This window comes from Pongo abelii, chromosome 13, assembly GCF_028885655.2.
Source record: "Pongo abelii isolate AG06213 chromosome 13, NHGRI_mPonAbe1-v2.0_pri, whole genome shotgun sequence".
Lineage (NCBI taxonomy): Eukaryota > Metazoa > Chordata > Mammalia > Primates > Hominidae > Pongo > Pongo abelii.
Window position 1 is genome coordinate 127,851,208 of NC_071998.2, and position 20,697 is coordinate 127,871,904.

A 20,697-nucleotide genomic window follows, 5' to 3' on the forward strand; every position below is an offset into this window, starting at 1 on the left:
TTCAGGGCAGGAGCGACCGGAGGAGGCTCTTCGTGGGGACATGGCCACTGTGCCGCACACACTGCATGGAGGGCAGACGTGGCTGCAGCTGGACGTTGCCAGGGAGCACCCAGGTCGCTGCCCAGTGGGCGTGGCCCATGTCCACACTGCCCCAGGCAGCAGCTGCCAGCCTCCTGTGGTCAGGAGTGCGGGAGACACAGCTGGTGGGACCGAGGAGATGGTTTTTCATTTCACTTCCTTTTCATCCGTTTATGTTTACGAAGGCATATGTGGACACAGCAGCTCTCGAACTGCCGGTTATGCTCCGCTAGAAAATCAGAGAAATCTGCCAATATGACAAAGACGCATTCATGCTAAGATTAAGATGTAATTTAGTAATGAAAAATATCAATATAATTATTTCCAAATACAAAGTATTTTCAACTGTTTTGGCTCTTGGGCAAAAACATAAAGAGATTAATAAAAGGGGACATTTCCTGGAAGTTACCAGCAGGTGCTGGCTGGCCAGGGCTGCATGTCATCAGTGTCTTTTGCACAAGGCACCTGCTAAGGCCAGCTGCTTGGAGTTCCTTGACATACCTCCATAATCGTACTGGCTGGAGTAATAACTTGCATAGTAATCGCTCTGACTGCTCCATCCACTTTTGGAACTATAGTATCCTTCAGGATACCCTTGCCTGAAAAAACACACAGTGCTGTTAAAAAACAAATTACCTATTTCTTAAAGTGTGACATCAGCCAATACAAATAATTCCCAAAGCAATGGGCATTCATCAAAGCACTTTGGTTGTACAAAAATTCCAATTAGAAGATTTAAAACAGTAGCAAGGATGAGATTGTGGAATTTCCCACCATACGGCTAATTCAAATTCATCTTGGTAAAATAACTAAGAGCCGTTCGGCTAAAAAGAACTGACCCTTTTTGTGTACTCACTGCTGTAGCCTATAAAAGTCAATGCTAAAATAGGTCCTAGAATTTTTGATATTATGCTCAGTAGAGGACAAAATGGACTGAGCTTGTTTTTCTTGAGACAGGTCTCACTCTGTCGCACAGGCTGGAGTGCAGTGACATGATCTCAGCTCAACACAACCTCCACCTCCCAGGCTCAAGCAATCCTCCCACCTCAGCTTCTGAGTAGCTGGGACTACAGGCACACGCCACCACACCCGGCTAGTTTTTTATTTTTTCATAGACATGGGGTTTCACCATGTTGCCCAGGCTGGTCTCGAACACCTGGGGTCAAGCGATCCACCCACCTCAGCCTCCTAAAGTGCTGGGATTGCAGGAGTGACCCACAGTGCCCGGTCTCACTGAGCCATTCAAACCAACCTAAAATGCCAGTTTCACGGCCTCGACCCCAGACCGCTGGCTGTTGGTGCTCCCTGCACGCGCGCAGGGTACCCCCTGTCAGAGCCCGTGTGTGTGCTCCTAGAGCGGGACTCTAATGGCCCCACCTCCCCCTCAGGTCTCCTGGAGCCGATGGGGTGTCAGATTCCTACACATGCCCCAGAAAGGCTGGTTTTGTAGACCAAGCCATGATCCTGACTCTCACTACAGGAAAAGCACAAGTTAGTACAATGATCAAGTATCAGACCTTCTGGTACCTTCAAGATTCTTGAAAGGCCAGCCTGGTAAACACAGTGAGACCCTGTCTCCATAAAACAGTAAAAAAATTAGCCAGGCATGGTGGCACACACCTGTAGTCCCAGCTACATAGGAGGCTGAGGCAGGAGGATGGCTTGAGCCCAGCAGGTTTTAAAGCTACAGTGAGCTATGATGGCACCACTGCACTCCAGCCTGGCTAAAACGGTGAGACCTAAAAAGACTCTTGGAAGGATGTAAGACCATTTTATAATTTTCATACAATATTTAATTTTCAAAATGTGACCCTTCCCACGCCCCTTCAGGAGACATCACGGGAGCCGCACACCCACTGCTGAGGTTGGCTGCTCGGTTGGCGCAGCACCTCTGCATGAGACAGAGCTGCTGCTGGGTGGCATGGGGCCCGGCCCACTTGTCCCCCTACATCCAACTGCTCAGCCACAGTAACGAGCCCTACTGACCGACAGCCTGAGTGGCCACTCTAGGGTCTATTACATTCACGTGGGCCACAGCAGGTTCTGGAGAAATTATCTGACTTGGGGTTTCCAAGGAGCCGCCGTGTCCTCAGCCAACCTTTCCAACCCCAGTCATTCATCAGGAGCAACACAGTCTCAAAAACAACAAGGCTGAGACAGGCAGTGCCTGCGGATATCTGACCACACCAGGCCCAGAGAGGTGAGTCCATGCCACGCACAAGCGCGGAGGCTGAACACACATGCGAGACGTGTGCTCCCCAACCAAAGCGGGGGAAGAAGCAGAAAGGATTCCCCAGAGCCTGCGCAAGTCAGGGCTGAAGGCAGCCGCAGGATCCGAACACGGGAAGGAGGAGTAAGCCTGCGGATCCGGTGACAAAGCCACTCCTGCGGTGACCTGACCCTGCCTCTGGTGAGGCCTTCTCCGTATCACGAGCCACCACTGGCCTCTCAGAATCGGTTCCTAGGTGAGCTCGGCAGGGCGGCCAGCAGAAGGAAAACGCAACAGTGAGAATCCTCCCTGGCTGTCTCTCCTCTGTGCTCTCGCCTCTCAGGGCCTCTAGAAAACACCTGTCCGCTCACCCTCACCCGGAGCTGGAAGGCTTTGAATTGGAATATGATCTTAACTTCAAACTCCGCTTCCCAGGTGACAGGGTGACACACAGTAGCTCAAATCCTGGGAATTTTCTCACAATTACAGCCTCCAGAGAGGTGAAGCCTCACAGTGCCGCCTGCTTCACAAAGCACCTCCAACATCCAGCTGCACACCGCCCAGTGCATGGCCTTGGAGCCGAGTACACCAAGGCCAGCTGCGTGGGCAGAGGTTCACAGATAGAGCCTTTCTCTTTAGGTAAGCTCCTAAAAACCTCTAAGAATAAGCATGAGGAACCTTTCAAAAACAAGTGCAGGTACAAAGACTTCATTAATGACTAGCTTTTTCTCTATTACCAAGTTTAAGAAGCAATATCCCCTTGCAGGGAGCCTCTACCTGTGAGACAGTCTCTCCTCAGATCTCGCAAGGAGCAAGTGCAGCTAAGGCCCTGGAAGGTGCAGCCTAACGCGGTGGCCAGGACTACGCCCACCCCTCGCAGGGCTCTGCGCACCTCCCTGAGTGGAGATGAAAAACAACAACAGCCTCCTCTGCTCTAGGGCCCAGGAGGACTCTGACCCGGCTTAAAGGCCTACTCAGCTGAAGGCACAGTGCCACAGGTCTTTCCAAACCCCTCTTCTGTAATGGCAAACAGAGGCATGGCTGGCCTTCAAGCAGAGGAGGCAACGTCAAGGAGAAACATAGGCTGGCCGGGCGCAGTGGCTAATGCCTGTAATCCCAGCACTTTGGGAGACCTGGGCAGGAGGATCCCTTGAGGCCAGGAGTTTGAGACCAGCCTGGCCAACATAACGAGACCCTCATCTCTACAAAAAAAAAAAAAAATGAACAAAATTAGCTGGGTTTGATGGGGCATGTCTGTAGTCCCAGCTCCTTGGGAGGCTGAAGTGGGAAGATTGCTTGGGCTCAGGAGGTCAAGGCTGCAGTGAGCCAAGATGGCACCATTGCACTCCAGCTCGGACAACAGAGTGAGACCTGCCTTAAAAGAAAAAAAAAAAGAAGAGTAAACACAGGCTTTCAAGCCCTGCTTTCTGTAGCCAGCCTGACAGGTCTAAGAATTAAGTCACCTCTGTGACCAGTCCTCCCAGGCCTCCGGAGACCGGTGAAAAGCTGCCGTGTCTCTGGGGGGCCTGAACACCCCATTAGCAAATGGCCAGACCAACAGATGTGCCCCGGCCAGAGGGACTCACAGACAAGTCAGAGGCTGCTTCTCTGCAGCTCTGAGCAGGGTCTGGCCCCAGTTGAGGTGGGGCCGAATGCTAACTGACCAGCACAGCTAGTGATCACCCGGGGCAGTGTTTAATTTCATTTAAAAACACATCCTACAATTTGTCCGTACCAAGAAAATGTAAACATATGTTAGATAAGTTTGTATAATTCTTCAGAAATACGGAACTTTTCGAGTCACTAAGTTATCCCCATAGCAAGCAACACAGACATGGGTCTGAGTATGACAGAGAGGCAGCCAGGGTGGGCGTGGCCGCACCTGGCAGGTGGCCGTTCCGAGGAGTGGCTGGCTCGGGAGCTGGGCCGCTCGGGCTCGGGATAGCGGTAGTTCTCGGCGTAAGCAGACGCAGCACTGTCATAGGGCCTGTATCGAGTATCATAGAGGCCGTAGACATCCTGTGGGAGGAAGCATTTGGGCAGGATTAGATACCAATCAAGAGCGAGCTCGTCCAACAGCCAGCCTGAGCTGGAAACACTGCAGAGGGCGGGCAGCATTAGATACCTACCAAGAGCGAGCTCGTCCAACAACCAGCCTGAGCTGGAAACACTGCAGAGGGCGGGCAGCATTAGATACCTACCAAGAGCGAGCTCGTCCAACAGCCAGCCTGAGCTGGAAACATCGCAGAGGGCTGCTCTCCAGCAGGACTGAACATAGCCCTTTTCTCATGCACAGACTCCAAAGCACAGCCACACCCACAGGCAGCGGGGTGTCCTAAGACCCACAGCCCTGGCCCTGTTCAGGAGACCCCCGGATGGACCCAGGGCACCAGCATGTCAGCAGACAACCCCAGGGGGCTGTGGTGACTTCCGGAAGGGGCTGTTAGGTTTCTGCTTCCTGAAAGTCCAGTGTGGAGATGCCATGATTTGAACAACCCCTGCGTCCCGCTTCAGATGCCACCTCCGTTAAGTCAAAGAACCAGGGTCCCAGTGAACAGAGAGCCACAGCCAGGAGCGGCCTCTAAAAGCAGACCGTCCTTTATTCTCAGGAGGCTTCAGCCCCATCACCAACCAATTAGTGGCCACAGATCTGTCCCCAAGGGGGCCCACGTGGACACATGAGGATCTGAAGACATGCAGTGCCCCGGGCACACGCCAGAATTCATGCTTAAGGGCCTCAAAGCCTCAAGGCCTCGACGCTTCCGCTGCCTGGCAGGTAATGTGAAATCACAGCAAAACGGACTCATCCTTGGCCACCCAGACACCACAGCAAGAGGCATGGCGGGAGGAGTGCACTTCTGCGGAGGGAGGTGGCTCGCAGCAGGAGGACTGGACAAAGGACCTGAAGTGAGGCCACGGCTTCCCCTCGCTCTGCACCGGCCCCACCCCAGGGCTCCCAGCAGAGCTGAATGTCCTTGTATGGAAATAAAAAATGCCTGGGCTCCTTCTGGAACCTACACAGGTCTGAAGGGTCAGGTGTGCACCTGGTCACATGCACACAAACCATGATGCTAGAGGCCCATGGGGGAGGCCCAGCCCCATTCCCCGGGGCAGTACCCAGCCAGCCACGGCAGCCTTGCTCCTCGGGGCGGGCCCCCTTCTGACTGCAAGGCCTTCCTGTGTGGCCCCAAGTCTGGTTCCAACTGGCCTTACATACCGCAAGACCATGGTTTTCCAACTCCCTATCACACAACCCTTCTACCTGGGGTGACACTGAATCGGTGAACCCAATCGGTGTATGCTGAACTGGGCTAGAGGGTAGGAAAAGCAGATAATGATCAAATGTGTACACAGACACTTTTCGAACAACTGCAGGATTATGTGGAACCTAACTCAAATGTCATTCATGAGCTGGTGTCCCTGTGGAAAGAGGCACAGAAGAATCTTCTGCACGAGCACAGCCGGTCCCCGAGCCGCTGCCCGCACCACCACGTGCTGAGAGCAGCTTGCGGGACTCCGCCTCGCTTAGCTGGTGCGTGTGGCTCATGCTCCAAAACTGACTATTTTCTCTCCGTGTTTTTATTCTCCAAGGGCATTTAAAGGACTATGGTTATGCCCAGTGCTTCTGACGTAAGCTTCCAGAGGCTAGCCCAGCTTCCCAAGGCATGCAACACACAACTTTTCTGCAGACAGCCAGCAGGAGCAGGGGTGACAGGAAATGGAGGGCTCTTTTTGTCACATAAGCTGGGGAGGCTGGTTCAAATCCTAAGCAAGTATTATAAGCAATTCAAGATGCTAATGCATGGTGTGAACTAAGGGTGGCCTGTGCTTGGGAGAGTAGGTTCTGGAGCCGGGAGCCCTGTCCTCAGGAAGCGTTACTGGAATACTGTTCTCACGCCTGCGGGACTGTGGGTGACCTTGGAACCAAGTGAACAAACACTACTAAGGAATACACCGTGAGTGAAAGGGACTCAACTGGTCAAAGCAAGCAGAGAAAAGTGGGTTACACATGCGACTCAACTCTACCTGGTAATAGAGGGAGGCTGCGCCAGGCTCCGGTGGGTACGGCAAGGGGTACTGAGGCTGGTAGGCATCGTACAGAGGCCGGTAGTAGTAGTAGGCGGCCAGGTCCTGAGGCGGCGGGCCGGGGGCAAGTGCAGGCACTGGCTGTGGCCACGGCTGCTCTGAAGGCACAGCTGCCTGGCCGGAGCCACTGGACACCAGTGATACGCTAGAGGACTGAGGAGGCCGAGGCGGCAGCTGCTGACCCGCGTCGACCGGAACCAGACTTGCCGGTGGCTGTGCTGAGTTCTGGGCCCGTCCCTGTGTTGGCAGACTTTCTGGATTTGACAGCTCTGAAAACGTGGCTTTGGGTAGTTGTGGGGGAGAAGCCTGTTGCTGGGGTGGCACCAGCTCCTGCTGGGCTCTTTCGAGGCCAGGCTGGCCCTGGGCGTCTTTCGTGACCTGCTGATAAAAACGGTCAAGGTTAGGCGCCCCAGGCCCAGATTGTCTGGGATGACTGGCAACAGTTTGCTGAGAAGCGAGGCTGTCAGAATGGGAAGGGCTGTACACGCTTACAGGATTTTCCAAAGTCCTGCTTAAGGTAAAGTCTAGGGCTCCGTAAGTGTCTTCTTGATGACTGGAATGGTTTGCCTTATTACCATCAGGCACCAGGGTGCCGTGTGTAGGTGGAACTAACACCACACTTGTGCTTCCAGCAGGGCTATTAGCAAATCCGGGAAGAGCACTTCCTGCCTTACGATCCTTTTGACTTTCTGGAACCAAGTTCTCTGGAACTGGCTGGGATGGTGGTTGAACCAGCAAATTAGCAGGCTGATTAGAAACCATTTCGGAAGCACCAGAACCTTGTGGAAAATTACTTTGGGCAACACTGCTAGGCAGAGACAAGCTAAGGACAGAGCTGGTTGGAATCCCAGACAAAGAAGTATTCTCCCCAGAATCACCACCGAGAGCCCAACTGCTGACTGCAGGTCTATCCCCCACCAAAGCCTCTCTCCAGGACTGATTCTTCTCATTAGAGTTCGATAAGGACACAGGAAAGTTAATGGGCTGAGCCAGATTATAGCTGTGATCAGGCTGAGCAATCAAGACTGGCGGATTCTGCAGAGACTCAGTGGGCGGTGAGGATAATAAACTTGCATAACCAGAACTCGCCTGGGACTGAAGGGCCTCCTCCTCTCCCATTTTGGGAGGATTCTCAAGGTTCTCAGAAGCACCAATGCCACCTCGGCTCTGCACAGGGGCCGCCGAGCTTGGGTTCCGTGACTGCTGCCCGGACATCGCCTCTTCTGGAGGCTGAACAACTTCAGGTGGCTGAGGTTTTGCACACACATAAAGCGCCGGGGCTGCAGGGGCCAGAAGGACGTTGCCTCCAAAATCTGGCAGCTCACTTTGCGCCCACAGAGTCGTTGCTGGGCTCTCACACTTCATGGGCCCCTGGGCCCTGGCTGAAGGCCTCTTCTCAGGTGCTGGATACACAGTATCCAAGGGCGGCGCCCCTGCGTGCGGAAGCACGTGCGCAGCTTCCGTGGTGGAGTTAAGAGGCAGGGGACAGACCTGGGGTGCACAGAGGGTCTCCATGTTGTCTGGCGGCTGCTCCAGGTTGCCAGGGGAAGCATCGGGCAGGGCGGCAGCTGGTCTGCACTGCTTCTGGCGGGCACAGGTCTCCCTTACTTCACCAACCACGTTGGCACGATCTGCCTCAAATGGTTTTACCCCAACTAAGTGCGATTTTACCGGTTCAAAAGAACTATTTGCACTTGTCTGAAATATTCCTGTAGGTTTCGGGGGGCTCGGGGTTGAGGGCTGGGACACGCTGCCACGGTAATTCTGGCTCACAGTGGTCTCGTCTGTTTCACCTCCTACGGGAGAAGAATCAATTTGCTTAAAAAAACTACCTGAAGCTTCATCCTCAGGTTTTCCAACTTCTTGCTGAATGAATGTGCCAACCAGCTCCTGGGGCCTGGCTGAGCCTGAGAGCCTTCCGTGGCTTCTGCTGCTACAGCTGGATGACACGCTGTCAGGGTGCACTGTGTGCAGTGTGGCATCAGGGGCTCCAGCGTGGCACACAGCACCATGCCTGGGCACAGCTGGCCCAGGAAGGGGCCCGTATCTGAACTGGTCACTCGGGGAGGAAGGGTCCAAATTGAGGGGCTCACTTGGCAGAACTTCTTGATTCTGAACAAATTCTAAGTTCTCAACATTCTCATACTGCGAGCTGCTGGCATCCGGCACCCCTGTGCTCACTGCGTCACCCCACACATCACCAGCAGCCTCATTGCTGGGGCCTGGGAGAAGGGCCTGGCAGAGGTTGCCTGCCCCCATGTGTGCAGGTGCGGGCGGACGGCCTAGCCCAGGGCTGGAGCAGAAATCGTCGAAGTCTGCTTGACCAGGTAAGCCTGCTTTTTCAGATGAGAGATTCTCCTCATTTTCTGTCTCTCCCCCTTGGAAAAACATCGCCAGAGCTCCTGAGGCTCCCGAGTCTGCTTCCAGCGGGGCACAGCCAGCCCCGGCCCCAGCCCCCAGTGGGTGGTGCGTACGGTTTTCTGGGCTATCTCCCTGGGCGAGGGGATTCACAAGAGCAGAGGTGGGCCGGTGCTCCTTCTTCGCTCCTGAATTCTGCCTGAGCTCTGGGCTTGCCCAATGATTCACAATTCTGGGATTTTGCCTGAACGTATTTTCAGGATCAAAGTTATTGGCCAGGTGGCTTCCACTTTGCAAGTGGCCCACCTCGTCTCTTCCATTACTGGGCAAGGCTGCTGGGGGAGCCACCAGAGGGCTGTGTTGCTCATGACCAGGGCCCTGATGTAGGATGGACGGGGTGGGGAAATGAGGAACGCTGGTGGTACAGGGCACCCCGCTGGGAACAGGTCCTTCAGGGCAGGGTGAACGATGTTGCCCCGAGGGCTGTGGGCCTCCCTGCAGTGGCCCCCACTGTCCCGGCATCTGCAGACGAGGCTGAGGGAAGGAAGGGGATGCTGCTGGGGTGACCACACTGTCATGCGGGTTTTGCCTGCTCAGGGGTCGGTCGAGCCCAGGCATGTTCCCATGAGGATGGCCCCCATGAGACGTTTCAGAATCCACTCCTGGAATGTAGTGAGGCAGATACGGCAGAGTCTGAACTTCAGGCTCTGAACTGGAACCAACCTCTGCACTCCTGTTCATCTCAGGCCCAGGAGGTGCTGAAGGTGTCAACGCACCAGAAAATGGAGTGGCATCTGCTCTGGGCTGTGTCAGAGGTCCAGGCAGGGGCTCACAGGGTCCCTGAGAGCTATCTCTGGCATGTGTGTGAGGCACAAGCAAACCGGGGTGCTGAGAAAACCCTGCGGGGGCTGGGCCTTGCAAGACAGGTGGACTGCTTTTGGACGAACTGCCCAGTGGTGTACTTTGGAGCGCCTGTCTACTAAAAGCAAATGGATCTGTGACCGGCTGCAATGGGCAAGTTGTCGGAGCCACTGCTGCATTATTATTAGCCCGTCTCCTGTAAGGGCTGCTAGCCCAGAACACGCTCCGAGGATTCCCGGCTGGAGGTGGCCCAGCCACGCCAGACGGAACCGCCTGGGGCGGCGGCTGCATGACTGAACTCTTGCACAAGTCGATGCTGCAGAAGGAAGCAGGATACAGCTTTTCCTTAATTGGAGCTGGAAAAGAAAAAGAGAAAATCAGCATAAAATCCATATATTCAAAGTCCTAGCTGCAATCAGGAAAACTAAGGAAAAAGAGAAACACTGAACATGATTTTATGTCACTTAAATCCCGAGGATTCTCTCTCCTCTACACCCCACCCCAGCAGAGAACACCTGTCCCTGAGGAGCTGCTCTGGGGGGCAGTGGACAGAGTGAGAACCCTGGATGGCCTGGCCGTGAGCTGATGGAGTATGTCTAGATGGCCACTCCCTCCTCTGGGATCCTCTACTCACAAGGCCCATTGCTGCCGCAGACCTGCGCCACAACAACAGGGACAGTGCGGAACCTGACCACTGGTGTGATATGCTGCCAGACCCACAGATACTCAACGTTTTCCTGTAAACCATCCCTAGATCCAGGAAGAGCCAACTCTTCCATTAAGAAAGAAAAACTGGCCAGATGTGGTGACTTATGCTTGTACTCCCAACACTTTAAGAGGCCAAGGCGGGAGGACCACTTGAGCCCAGGAATTCGCGGCCAGCCTGAGCAACAGTGGGATCTCATTTCTACAAAAAAATACAAAAATCAGCCAGGCGTGGTGGTGCACACCTGTAGTCCCAACTACTCAGGAGGCTGAGGCAGGAGGATTGTGTGAGCCTGGGAGGTCGAGGCTGCCGTGAGCTATGACAGCACCACTGCCCTTCAGCCTGGGTGACACAGTGAGTCCCTAGCTCAAAAAAAAAAGAAAAACTTTATATCATACTTTCCATACATGTTAATTTTAAATTTCAAAAGGGATACAAAAGTTTCAAATTCGTTCTTCCATTTTCTTTGATGAAAGAGCATTATGAAGTACAGTTATAAAAGCTGCGAAGTAGGCTGGGAGCAGTGGCGCACGCCTGTAATCCCAGCACTTCGGGAGGTCAAGCTGGAAGGACTGCCAGAGCCCAGGAGGTCGAGACCAGCCTGGGCAGCACAGCAAGCCCTTGTCTCTACAAAAGAAGAGAGTTAGCCAGACATGGTGGCACACACCTGTAGTCCCAGGGACTCAGGGGGTTAAGGAGGGAAGATCACTTGTGTCCATGAGTTCGAGGCTGCAGTGAGCTATGATTGTACCACTGCAGTCCAGCCTGGGCAACAGAGCAAGACGGTCTCTATTTTAAAAAAATAAATAAATAAAAATTGACACAATCATTTTTTTAAAAAGCACTGCAAAATAAATATATTCATCTAAATGCCTTTTATCACACCTCTTCATAGGTCTCATTTTTTGTACTGTGACTGGCTTAAGGTCTGAAAGGACCACCAGCAAGACGTTACCTTTGAACTGGAGCTGTAACTGTGCCTGGAATGGAAACTCCCAGGCAACTTAAAGCAGCTTTACGAGGCACAGACTGGATTCCAAAATTTTCAACAACAGGCAGAAATGCCAAGAAACCTCTTATAGAAAACAAAGGGGCAAAAACCTCCATAGTTTTTAAATAAAACATAGTAGATACAAACTTGAATAGTTAACCTGGCCTCTTAAGGCAAAAATTCAAGGGCTATATCTTTAGGAAAGTTCTTTTCTTTCTATCAGTCTTTCTTCTTGTCAGCACCACCCTCATGAACAAACAGATAAGTTTAGCCAATCAAAGGAAAAATTAAACCAAAGGGGAGGACCCTGGAGTTTAATCCACACATTTTTTTTTTTTTTTGAGACGGAGTCTCGCTCTGTCACCCAGGCTGGGGTGCAGTGGTGCGATCTCGGCTCACTGCAAGCTCCGCCTCCCGGGTTCACGCCATTCTCCTGCCTCAGCCTCCTGAGCAGCTGGGACTACAGGCACCTGCCACCACGCCAGGCTAATTTTTTGTCTTTTCAGTAGAGATGGGGTTTCACCATGTTAGCCAGGATGGTCTTGATCTCCTGACCTCATGATCCACCCGCCTCGGCCTCCCAAAGTGCTGGGATTACAGGCGTGAGCCACTGTGCCTGGCCAATCCACACATTTTTGCAGATGTATATTATTTTGGTCTCTTGGAAATCTTTCTGATATTCAGATAAAAGAAGAAAACATTGGCCAGGTGCAGTGGCTCACACCTGTAAGCCCAGCACTTTGGGAGGCAGGAGGACCACTTGAGTTCAGCAGTTTGAGACCACCCTGGGCAACACACAGCGATACCCCACCACCAAAAAAAAAAATGCCGGTCGTGGTGGTGCATGCCTGTAGTCCCAATTACTCGGGAGGCTGAGGTGAGAAGATCGCTTGAGCCAGGGAGGTTGAGGCTGCAGTGAGCCTTGTTCAAGCCACGACACTCCAGCCTGGGCGACAGAGTGAGACTGTCTCAAAAAAAAAAAAGAAGAAAACACTGATCAATGTATTTTAAGTAAAGCTATTTACTAGGAACAGCAGCAAAGGTTTCATTGAGGTTTTAGGCTCTCATCTGAGAACAAAGAACGTTCACAGCTCTATTTTATATGGACTGAAAGGAGAACAGGCAGAGCATCTTCCTCTGATCTGTGCACTAGCATTATCTTCCACTGGGTCCTACCAACTGCACAGCTACAGCAGACACAGCGACACCTGACCACCGCCAGAACACGCAAACGCCAAGCACCTCCTGAAACTCCGCTGCCAGGAGAACAGGGGTCCTCCCTCATCTCTCAAGACATGGCCTTCCCTGGGAAGATCCTTACCGTCCTCAAAAGCTTTTGTTTGCTTTAAACACAGAGCACGGGCCTAGAGGTCTATTCCTTGGCTGCTGCTGTGAGAGCAAAACTGAGCGTTCAGGTGAGTGGCTCGGGGCAGCCACTTCTCTTTCTGCAACGTATTTTTGTCTATAAAATGAGAGAATCGATGTGATTATTTTTTCCTAAAAACCCCAAGTTTAATCTTATGAGATTCTACTCACAGTGGATTCTGGGATGTCCTAATCCCACCTGCTGTTTAACAGGGGTGGCCGGGCACGGTGGCTCACACCTGTAATGCCAGCACTTTACAGTGGCCGAGGTGGGTGGATCACAAAGTCAGGAGATCGAGACCATCCTGGCTAACACGGTGAAACCCCGTCTCTACTAAAATACAAAAAATTAGCTGGGTGTGGTGGCAGGCGCCTGTAGTCCCAGCTACTCAGGAGGCTGAGGCAGGAGAATGGCGTAAACCTGGGAGGCGGAGCTTGCAGTGAGCCGGGATCGCGCCACTGCACTCCAGCCTGGGCGACAGAGCGAGACTCCGTCTCAAAAAAAAAAAAAAAAAAAATGATTCCGCAGCTCTCCTAAACTAAGAGCTTTTTTATAGCAAATATTATCACTTACAAGGTGCATTCCAACCTTCACGCTCCCTAATTGAGAGCTTTTTAGCAACATGCCACTTTCATTTGGAACAATCTTGTGACTTGAACTGATTTTTTTGATCTTTACTCACCAGGAGAAAAACAATGCAACTGCCTATCACCTATGTCACCACTACAGAGAATTTTATTCTGTAACCTCAAGTCATCTAACTCTTTTATTGTTCCAAAGAGGCCAGCTGATCTTGAAGATGCAGTATCCATAAACCTAGCTAGTCAGTTAAACTGCCTTGTAACCATGTGGATACCTAAGCAAAACTCTTTTTAGTATAGTTCTGGCTACAGAACTGAGGCATTTAAAACGCATGCACACCCCTCTCCTCTTGCTGCCACTGGCTTCACATTTTAAGTGAGGAAAACAATAGTGTGCCAGGAAGCCCCTGAGTTTACCTACTGCCTACAGTCTCCCTCACGGTGGCTGCTAGTGACGCGCTGTCAGACTACGGGATGTTTGACGCAAAGACATGATCAACTCCAACTCTTCTAAGTTAGAATCGCAACCACATATAGTTAGATGTTGTGGAGGAAGCCAGCAACAGAGGAGGCCAGCAGCCTAACACTGCTGAAAATGACGGAGACCCTGGTACTCATGAAAGATGCTTTTACAGAAGAAAAAATCACATGAACATTTACCCACTGCCATGGCCTCTTGCTGGGTTTGGCAAAAAAAGAAACAGAAAAAAAAAGCGCCCACTGCCCCAAAGAAAACAAAAGAAACAGAAAAAAAAGCGCCCACTGCCTCAAAGAAAACAAAAGAAACAGAAAAAAAAAGCGCCCACTGCCTCAACGAAAACTTCCAGTACAATTTTGAGACCCACTGTATTAACCACTATTAAGAGTAAACGAGGGACAACGAACAAGAAAGATGCGCTGATTTGCCTCTTGTCTACAAGATACCAGCACCGGAACCCTAAGAAAGGGGGTGGGGAAAAAACGCAGGGAGACTTGCAAAAGTATCACTTCTAGGAAGAACTGTCTGCGGTTCTGTTTGCTTCGTATTGCCACATGGGGGATGGGACATACCTCTTTGGTTAACATCGGCATCATACATGTAAAACAAAACCTTAATATACAATCCACACCCAACTTACAAGCCATTTAAAAGGGTTCTTAAGCGGCAAAAACTGACTTTAAATGGCTCTGATGTTTCTGAAGGATCTGCTGTAACACTTCCATCAAAAAGGGGCGAGCCGGATCACACACACTCCTCTAACCCTCGGCCTCTGTTGCAACACCCTGATCGCCCAATCAAGAAATTACAAACAACTCTGCTCTTTGGTTCAAATGTAAATGTGTCTTCACCAGCATCGCTAAGGAAGCCTTCCAGCCGGTGAGGACAAGACACGCTCATTTGAAAAGTCAGAGTCTTACGAGGGGTGCCTGGGAGTCCAAACTCCCGCCCCGGGAACCGGCGTTACCGCAGCCCAGCCGGATCCACGTCAGCCCCTCAAGTCCCACGGCGGCCCGCGCCGCGTCCGGCCTTCCGCTCTGGCCCGCGGGCCCGGACGTCTGTCCCCTCGACCGGCCCCGGCGGGACCCGAGATGCGCCGCCCGCTCGGGGCTGGGCCCAGCCGCCTCCTCTCCTCCGCGCCCCGGCCTCCACGGCCTCGCTCCGCCGGCCGACCTCCGCCTTCCTCCTCCCGCGCTCGCCCCCTCACCCGCGCGGCTGAGACCGATCCCTCAGGAGCCGCGGGCGAAAGCCCACCCGACGCTGGCGACGAGCGCAGACACCTCAGCCGCCGCAGCCATCTTAGCACATCCGGCTCCGGTCTCCGCGGCCGCCGCGCCGCCGACGTGTCCGGCTTACGACATCAGCGAGCGCCCCGCCCCGACCCCGCCCCTCGGCTCGTCGACCCAGACGCGTTCTTTCAGCCCTTCACAGCCCATCCCTCGGCCCCGCCCCTCGCCGGCGTCCGTCCTCCCCGCCTCATCCCTCTGTCCCGCCCCCTCTGCCCCCGCCCCTCGCCAGCGTCCGTTCTTACCCGCTTCATACTTTCGTCCCGCCCCCCGCCCGTCTTCCACGCCTTATCCTGTGGTTCCCGCCCCCCTTGGCCCCGCCCCTCTTCCGTCGTTCCTCGCCTCATTCTTTCGTCCCGCCCCCTTAGCCCCGCCCGTCGTCCGTCCTTCTCCGCCTCATCCTGTCGTTCCCGCCCCTTTGGCCCCGCCCCTCGGCCGTCCTTCTCCGCCCGTGGCCCCGCCCCCGCCGGCGTCCGTCTGCCGCCTCACCACTTGTCCCCGCCCCTCGCCACCTGCCCGGCCAGGCTCGCCGGGGCTGCCCCGGGACGTCGCCTGGTTACGCTGGCTCTTTCTCCCAGTCTTTTTTCGTTTTAAGATGTGAGAAGAGATGGGATTCTTCAATCAAGGCCACAAGCGGGAAATCAGTCTGCAGGACCGATGCCAGCAGGCTCACGCACCGAGAACGGCTACTCCGCCCAGCTGAGAAGCGCGGGGCCCTGACGCGGGCGCGCTCCTCGCATTCTTCCGTTGGGCTGGGAGGCTGGAGGGCAGGCGGCGGCGGCCGCGCATGCGCCGGGAGCGGCCGGCGCTGCGGGCCGCGGAGGGCCGACTGCGCCTGCGCGCTGGTTGCCTGGCTACGGCGTGGCCGCGGGCCCCGAGCGGCGCCGGAAGTTGGTCAATGGCTGCCGCCAGTCTCTGTCCAGCGTCTTGGGGTTTCCCCGACGCATCCTCTACTGTCCCTTCGCTCTGCACAGAGGCCCAGGCAGGGAGGGGCGGTCCGGCCACCGCGCGGAGCCCGGTCTCCGCCGACTCGCAAGGGGGACGCGCGGGCTCCTCGTCCCCAAGCTCCTCTCTGCGCCTTTGCTGTCCCGGGCCCTCCCAGGCCCACCCTGGCCCCGGCCGCGCTGTCCTCCCGGGGATACGCGGCCTACTCGGTTCGTCCCCTCGGCCGCCAGCCCCACAGGGGCGCTGGGGTCCCAGCCTTGGCTAAGTGCACGTCGGTGGTGTGTGGGCCCGGGCGCTCGGGCAGCCAGAGCGACCCAGCGGCGGGGTGAGGCGGGTAGGCGCTCCTGCGCCTGCCACGGCCAGGCCAGGCAGCATCCACGCCCTCTCGCGGAAGATCACAGGGAACAGGTGGGCACTATCATCTGTGCCCTTATTTTCCGTAGGAGCCGAGGGAGGCTGAGCGGGTGAGGAAGCGACCAGCCATGCCGGGCCCACTCACCTGCACACCTGCCTGGCAAGGGCAGGGAAGAGCCGCGGCCTTCCTCTGCTGCTTCTTCCAGAGGGCAGGCGCCGTGGTGGGGGTGCCCGCCCGATGGCATCGCGGGAGGCTGAGCTCCCAGCAGCGGCTGAGGTCCTCCCTGGGTGGGAGCCACCCTTGTCCCCAGCTGGGCCGGCGGCTGGTGAGGGAGGGAGTGGTACCCGTGCCACGCCAGCAGGGCCGCAGGCGGTGCAGGGAGAGCTTCAGTCCGGCTGACGTGGCACCAGGGCCACTCTGCTCAGCTAACATTTGCCTTTCAGGAGTCAGATTCCCGACCTGTTTGAACAGAGTTAGGGAGCACGTGGTAGGGCCCAGCCCCGCTGCCCCAGCTGCTTCTTCCCAGTGGTCAAGGCGCTCTGCACCCTCCGCAGAGGGAGGTGTCATTGTTTGCCCTTGCCAAAGAGGGGGATGCAGAGGTGGATGCTGCCTCTCAGGCGTGGGGCTCGCCTTTTGCCGCTCGCGAGTTCAAAGAACCCAAGAGCCAGGAGCCCAGGGCTCGACCTTCTAGGGTCCTCCGAAACCCTGTGGTCCCACCCAGGTGGGCACTAAGCTATGGGAGAGACCATAGCTGCAGAAATCAACCTGCCCTAGGCATAAAATGCAAGGTCTCTGGACCCCAGGGCAGGGATATTAGAAAGCAGCTTCTGTTGGCTCCTAGGGGTGTGAATCACCACATCACCTGCAGGGGGCCCGGCTGTCTTTCTTCCCCCTCTTCTCTCTAATCCTGAGTGCAGGGAGACAGCTCTCAGCAGTTTGTAGCCTGGTGTGGAGTAGAGGGTTCCTGCACCCTACACCTGAGCCCATCCAGCGTCTGGGCCATAGACCCTTCCGTTGAAGGCCCAGCCTGCCCCTGAGACGCTGTGTGCCCTTTTTCAACTTCCTTAGTCTCTGAGCATCAGGTCTTCATCTCTAAGATAGAGCAAGATGAGCACCTAAACGTTTCGCGGCTGAAATGGGGTTGCCAGGATGACAAGCATGGCAGGGGCAAATGGGGACATCAGGTGACTGGCTGCGAGCCAGCAGAGGCCTCCACCCAGTGCTGGGAGGTGTCCAGCCCATGGTGGCCATCACTATTCCTGGTGGGGCTTTGTTGCTTTTGCCTGCAGCATCCGCTGGTTTCTCCATTCTCCAAGTCTCTGCCCCTGCTCACACTTGGAGGCTGGACACAAACGTCACCACTTCCCTGAACCCCCCTAGGTGGGCTGGAATCAGCACCTGGTGCAAAGCTCTGTGACACTGCTGTACCGCATTATGCAGAGCACACAGGACAGGCTCATGTGCCTCCAGGCTGTGCCAGGAACCCGCTGCCTTTGCGTCATCTCAGCCTTGGTCACAGCGTGTCTTTGGTGCCTCCGCTGGGTCAGCTCCTCCCATTAGCCATGCTGTCCAGCACGGGGGCCGCTGGTGCTTGCTGTGGGACTGAGCTGGACTCTAAGTGTAAACTACATGGTAGGTTGTGAAGGATGCAAATATCGAATCGATCATTTTTTATTGCATATTAAAATGACAATATCTTGGATGTATCAGATTAAACAAAATACTATTAAATTTTATTTCACCTGTTTCTTTTGTTTTTGACATAGCTGCTGGGAAATGTAAAACTCCATATGGGGCTGGTGTTATATTTCCACTGGACAGTGCTGGTCTAGAAGGCAGGCACTCAGCACCCCTAGCCTGTGCTTATAGCCTCCTATGATAGGGGCCTGAAATGCCAGAGGCTGACGAGTGGACCTGGCTCTTTGCTGACAACTGGCGGGCCAGTGGCGGTCCTCCAGGGAACCCCCAGCAGAGCAGCAGTCTCAGTGAACGCAGGATGGCCCCTCACCGTGAGCTTCTGCTCCTCTTTCCTACCTGTTGTAAAATAGCAATGGCGAGTATGTCTGGGTGCTAGTGGAGGTTTACTGGGCAGGCCTGCTCCCTGCCGGACACTGTCCTCGGCCCCTGACACAGACCCTTAGTCCTGGACACTGAAGCTGGAGGCTTGGCCTGGAGAGAGGAGACAGGGTTGGCTGGGTGGTCCAGGTAAAAAAACATGAAGGCCTCCAAGGTGGAAAGAACTGACACAGAGCACTTCCTGGAGGAGGAGGGAATAGGGCCGGAAAGCTGGAATCAGGGGCGAGGAAGCAGATCTGGAGGCAGGGTCCGTTCTGTGTTCTGTGCAGGTTGTTCTGTGGCATTTGTTCATCAGGCCCCTGCAGGGGTTCCCTGTCAGCATGCCACCAGGCTGGCCAGAGGGTGGGCCAGGCTTCCTCTTCTTACCCTCGTAGAGGAGAGGAAGTCCCCTCTGTGAGGGGAAGGCCAGACCCCCAGGTCCATGGTGGGCAGCATGGAGGAAGCCTCAGGCCCACTCACTTCCATGTCCAAGGTCTGCCAAGCACACAGCATAGGGTCCGCAAACAGATGCTCACCACGCTGCCACCCCCTTCCTGTGTTCTACTCACCTCTGAGCCCCACCCTAACCTGGAGTGCTCGCCCGGTGTGCTCGCCAGGGGTGTGCAGCAAGACAGCACTGTCCACTTTCTAGGCCTTCCCAGGGCTGACATGAGGCCGAAGGTGCATCCCCGCCCTGGCAGATGTGCCCTTGCTCTGGGCTTCTGGGGAATGGGTCCCACAATGCCTCCTCCCAGCACAGGCAAAGGCGTCTCCTTTTGGGGGCCCACCTGGCTAGCAGAGCACAGGTAAGATGGCTCCAGCAATGGTGGGCTAACTACTGTGTGTCCAGCTGTACTGCAAGCTTCCAGAAGCCAGAGACCCTCAGCCACCACCCAGGTGTTCAGCCTTGGGCAAGCTACCTGGCCTTTCCAAGCCTCTGCCTCCTCCCCTGTAAAAGGAGGTGACAGCCTTGCCCTTTCCCAGCCTCCTGCAAGGACTCCCTGGACCTGACCTCACAGGGTGGCAAGCGTATCCTCCACACCAGGCCTACCTGGAGGCACGGGTACATTGATGGCACTGCCAGCAGCCTCGTTACTGCAGGAGCATCATGCTCCTCATCTCCAGCATCTTCAAGCATGTTGGGCACATAGCAGGTCTCAGAGAACATTTTTCTGGAATCATTGAGCCAAGTACTTACCGTGTAAGGTGTTAAAAAGCACTAGGAATGAAGCAGAAAGCTCAAGGCTAATGTCGATGTCACAGTAACCTGGGACTGCAGGCCCCCAGGGCCACAGGAGGAACTGCTGGGTGTCCTTGAGCTGCAGCACGGCCTTGGTAAGCCCACGAGTCCTCTATCCCCAAACCATGCACAGATGTCTGCTGAGCCCCTGCTGTACCCCAGGCACTGCTAGGAGCTGGGCTGTGGCCATGAGACAGACAGGCCCAGACTCTGCCCCCGGGGAACATGGATGCTGGCTGGCCACAGATGTGCCCATACAGAGGGCACCGTGCAGTGTCTGCTGGGGACGGGCAGGAGGAGAAGGAGCATTTCTGGATGAAGTGAACAGTCCACATGAGGCTTCTGTGGGGCGAGGGGCCAGTGGGCGTGGGCTGGTGTGGACTCTGTAGACCTTGCTAAGAGACTTGCAGGTGATGTCTGGAAATATGGGAAGTTTCCAGAGGCTTTTCAGCCAGGAGCGATGCAACCAGTTTGGGACCCAAAGGCTCTCCAGGTTAGGGTTAGAGCTAGGGACTAGGGAGAGCCAGGGCCCAGGAGGCAGCCTTCGGTGGCCTAGGAGAAAGAGGTGCTGAACCCGGGAGAGTCCCCAAGAACTCGGGAGAGTCCCCGAGGGCACAATCCTAGCACAGCACGGGGTTCACACACGGCAGGCAGGAGACAGTCCTGAGCGTTGAGTGATGATTTAAGTGATGGGCATGGACTTGGTGGCCTGGGGACTGTGGATAGGGAAGAGAAAAGGGCTCGGGTGGAGCTGGGAAGAGCTCCAGTATTCGATGCCAGGGCGGTCGTGGCATTAACTCCTGGCAAAGTATCTGATGCCAGGCTGGCCACGGTATTGACTCCTGGCAAAGTGGCCCAACAACCCCCTTCTCCCCTCTGAGCAGCCGTCTCCCTGTCTGAAAAGTCACCAGGCTGGATGGCATCAACTCTACAGGCCTTCCTGCTCCTCTGAGGGCAGGTGACTCCTCGTGGTTTGACACGGACCGGGAATCACATAGCCCTGGCTCAGTGAATGGGTGAACTTGGCTAAGTCGCCTAACCTCTTTGAGCCCCAGCTTCCTCATGTGTAAAACAGGATAATAGCACTATCGCAGGGGATGGC

The 20,697-nt window shown here is 55.0% G+C and overlaps 2 protein-coding genes across 16 annotated transcripts in view; one reads left to right on the forward strand and one right to left on the reverse strand.

Annotated features, from left to right (window-relative positions):
• Positions 1-15,768, reverse strand: part of SEC16A (SEC16 homolog A, endoplasmic reticulum export factor) — a 44,127-nt gene extending 28,359 nt beyond the window's left edge. For 4 of the 15 annotated variants that reach the window (XR_008510161.2, XM_054521225.2, XM_024251986.3 and 1 more), the window contains exons 1-4: positions 14,922-15,075; positions 6,314-9,948; positions 4,170-4,306; positions 580-677 (exon numbers count right to left, since the gene is read on the reverse strand). Coding sequence is in view for 14 of the 15 variants with exons in the window: in XM_054521225.2 (XP_054377200.2) it covers positions 580-677; positions 4,170-4,306; positions 6,314-9,883 (3,805 nt within the window). In the remaining variant the exon portion in view is untranslated. Of the gene's footprint in view, positions 1-579; positions 678-4,169; positions 4,307-6,313; positions 9,949-12,610; positions 12,752-14,681; positions 14,863-14,921; positions 15,076-15,489 lie in introns of those variants that run through there. The other 11 variants (XM_063714534.1, XM_063714533.1, XM_054521226.2 and 8 more) reach the window with 8 other exon arrangements.
• A 495-nt stretch (positions 15,769-16,263) lies between these two features.
• On the forward strand, positions 16,264-19,886 carry LOC100448094 (uncharacterized protein C9orf163). Its single transcript, XM_054521228.2, is given in 2 exon segments — positions 16,264-16,803; positions 16,806-19,886. Coding segments are annotated over 2 exon segments (603 nt in total). The 5' UTR covers positions 16,264-16,427; the 3' UTR covers positions 17,033-19,886.
• Positions 19,887-20,697: the final 811 nt, after the last annotated feature.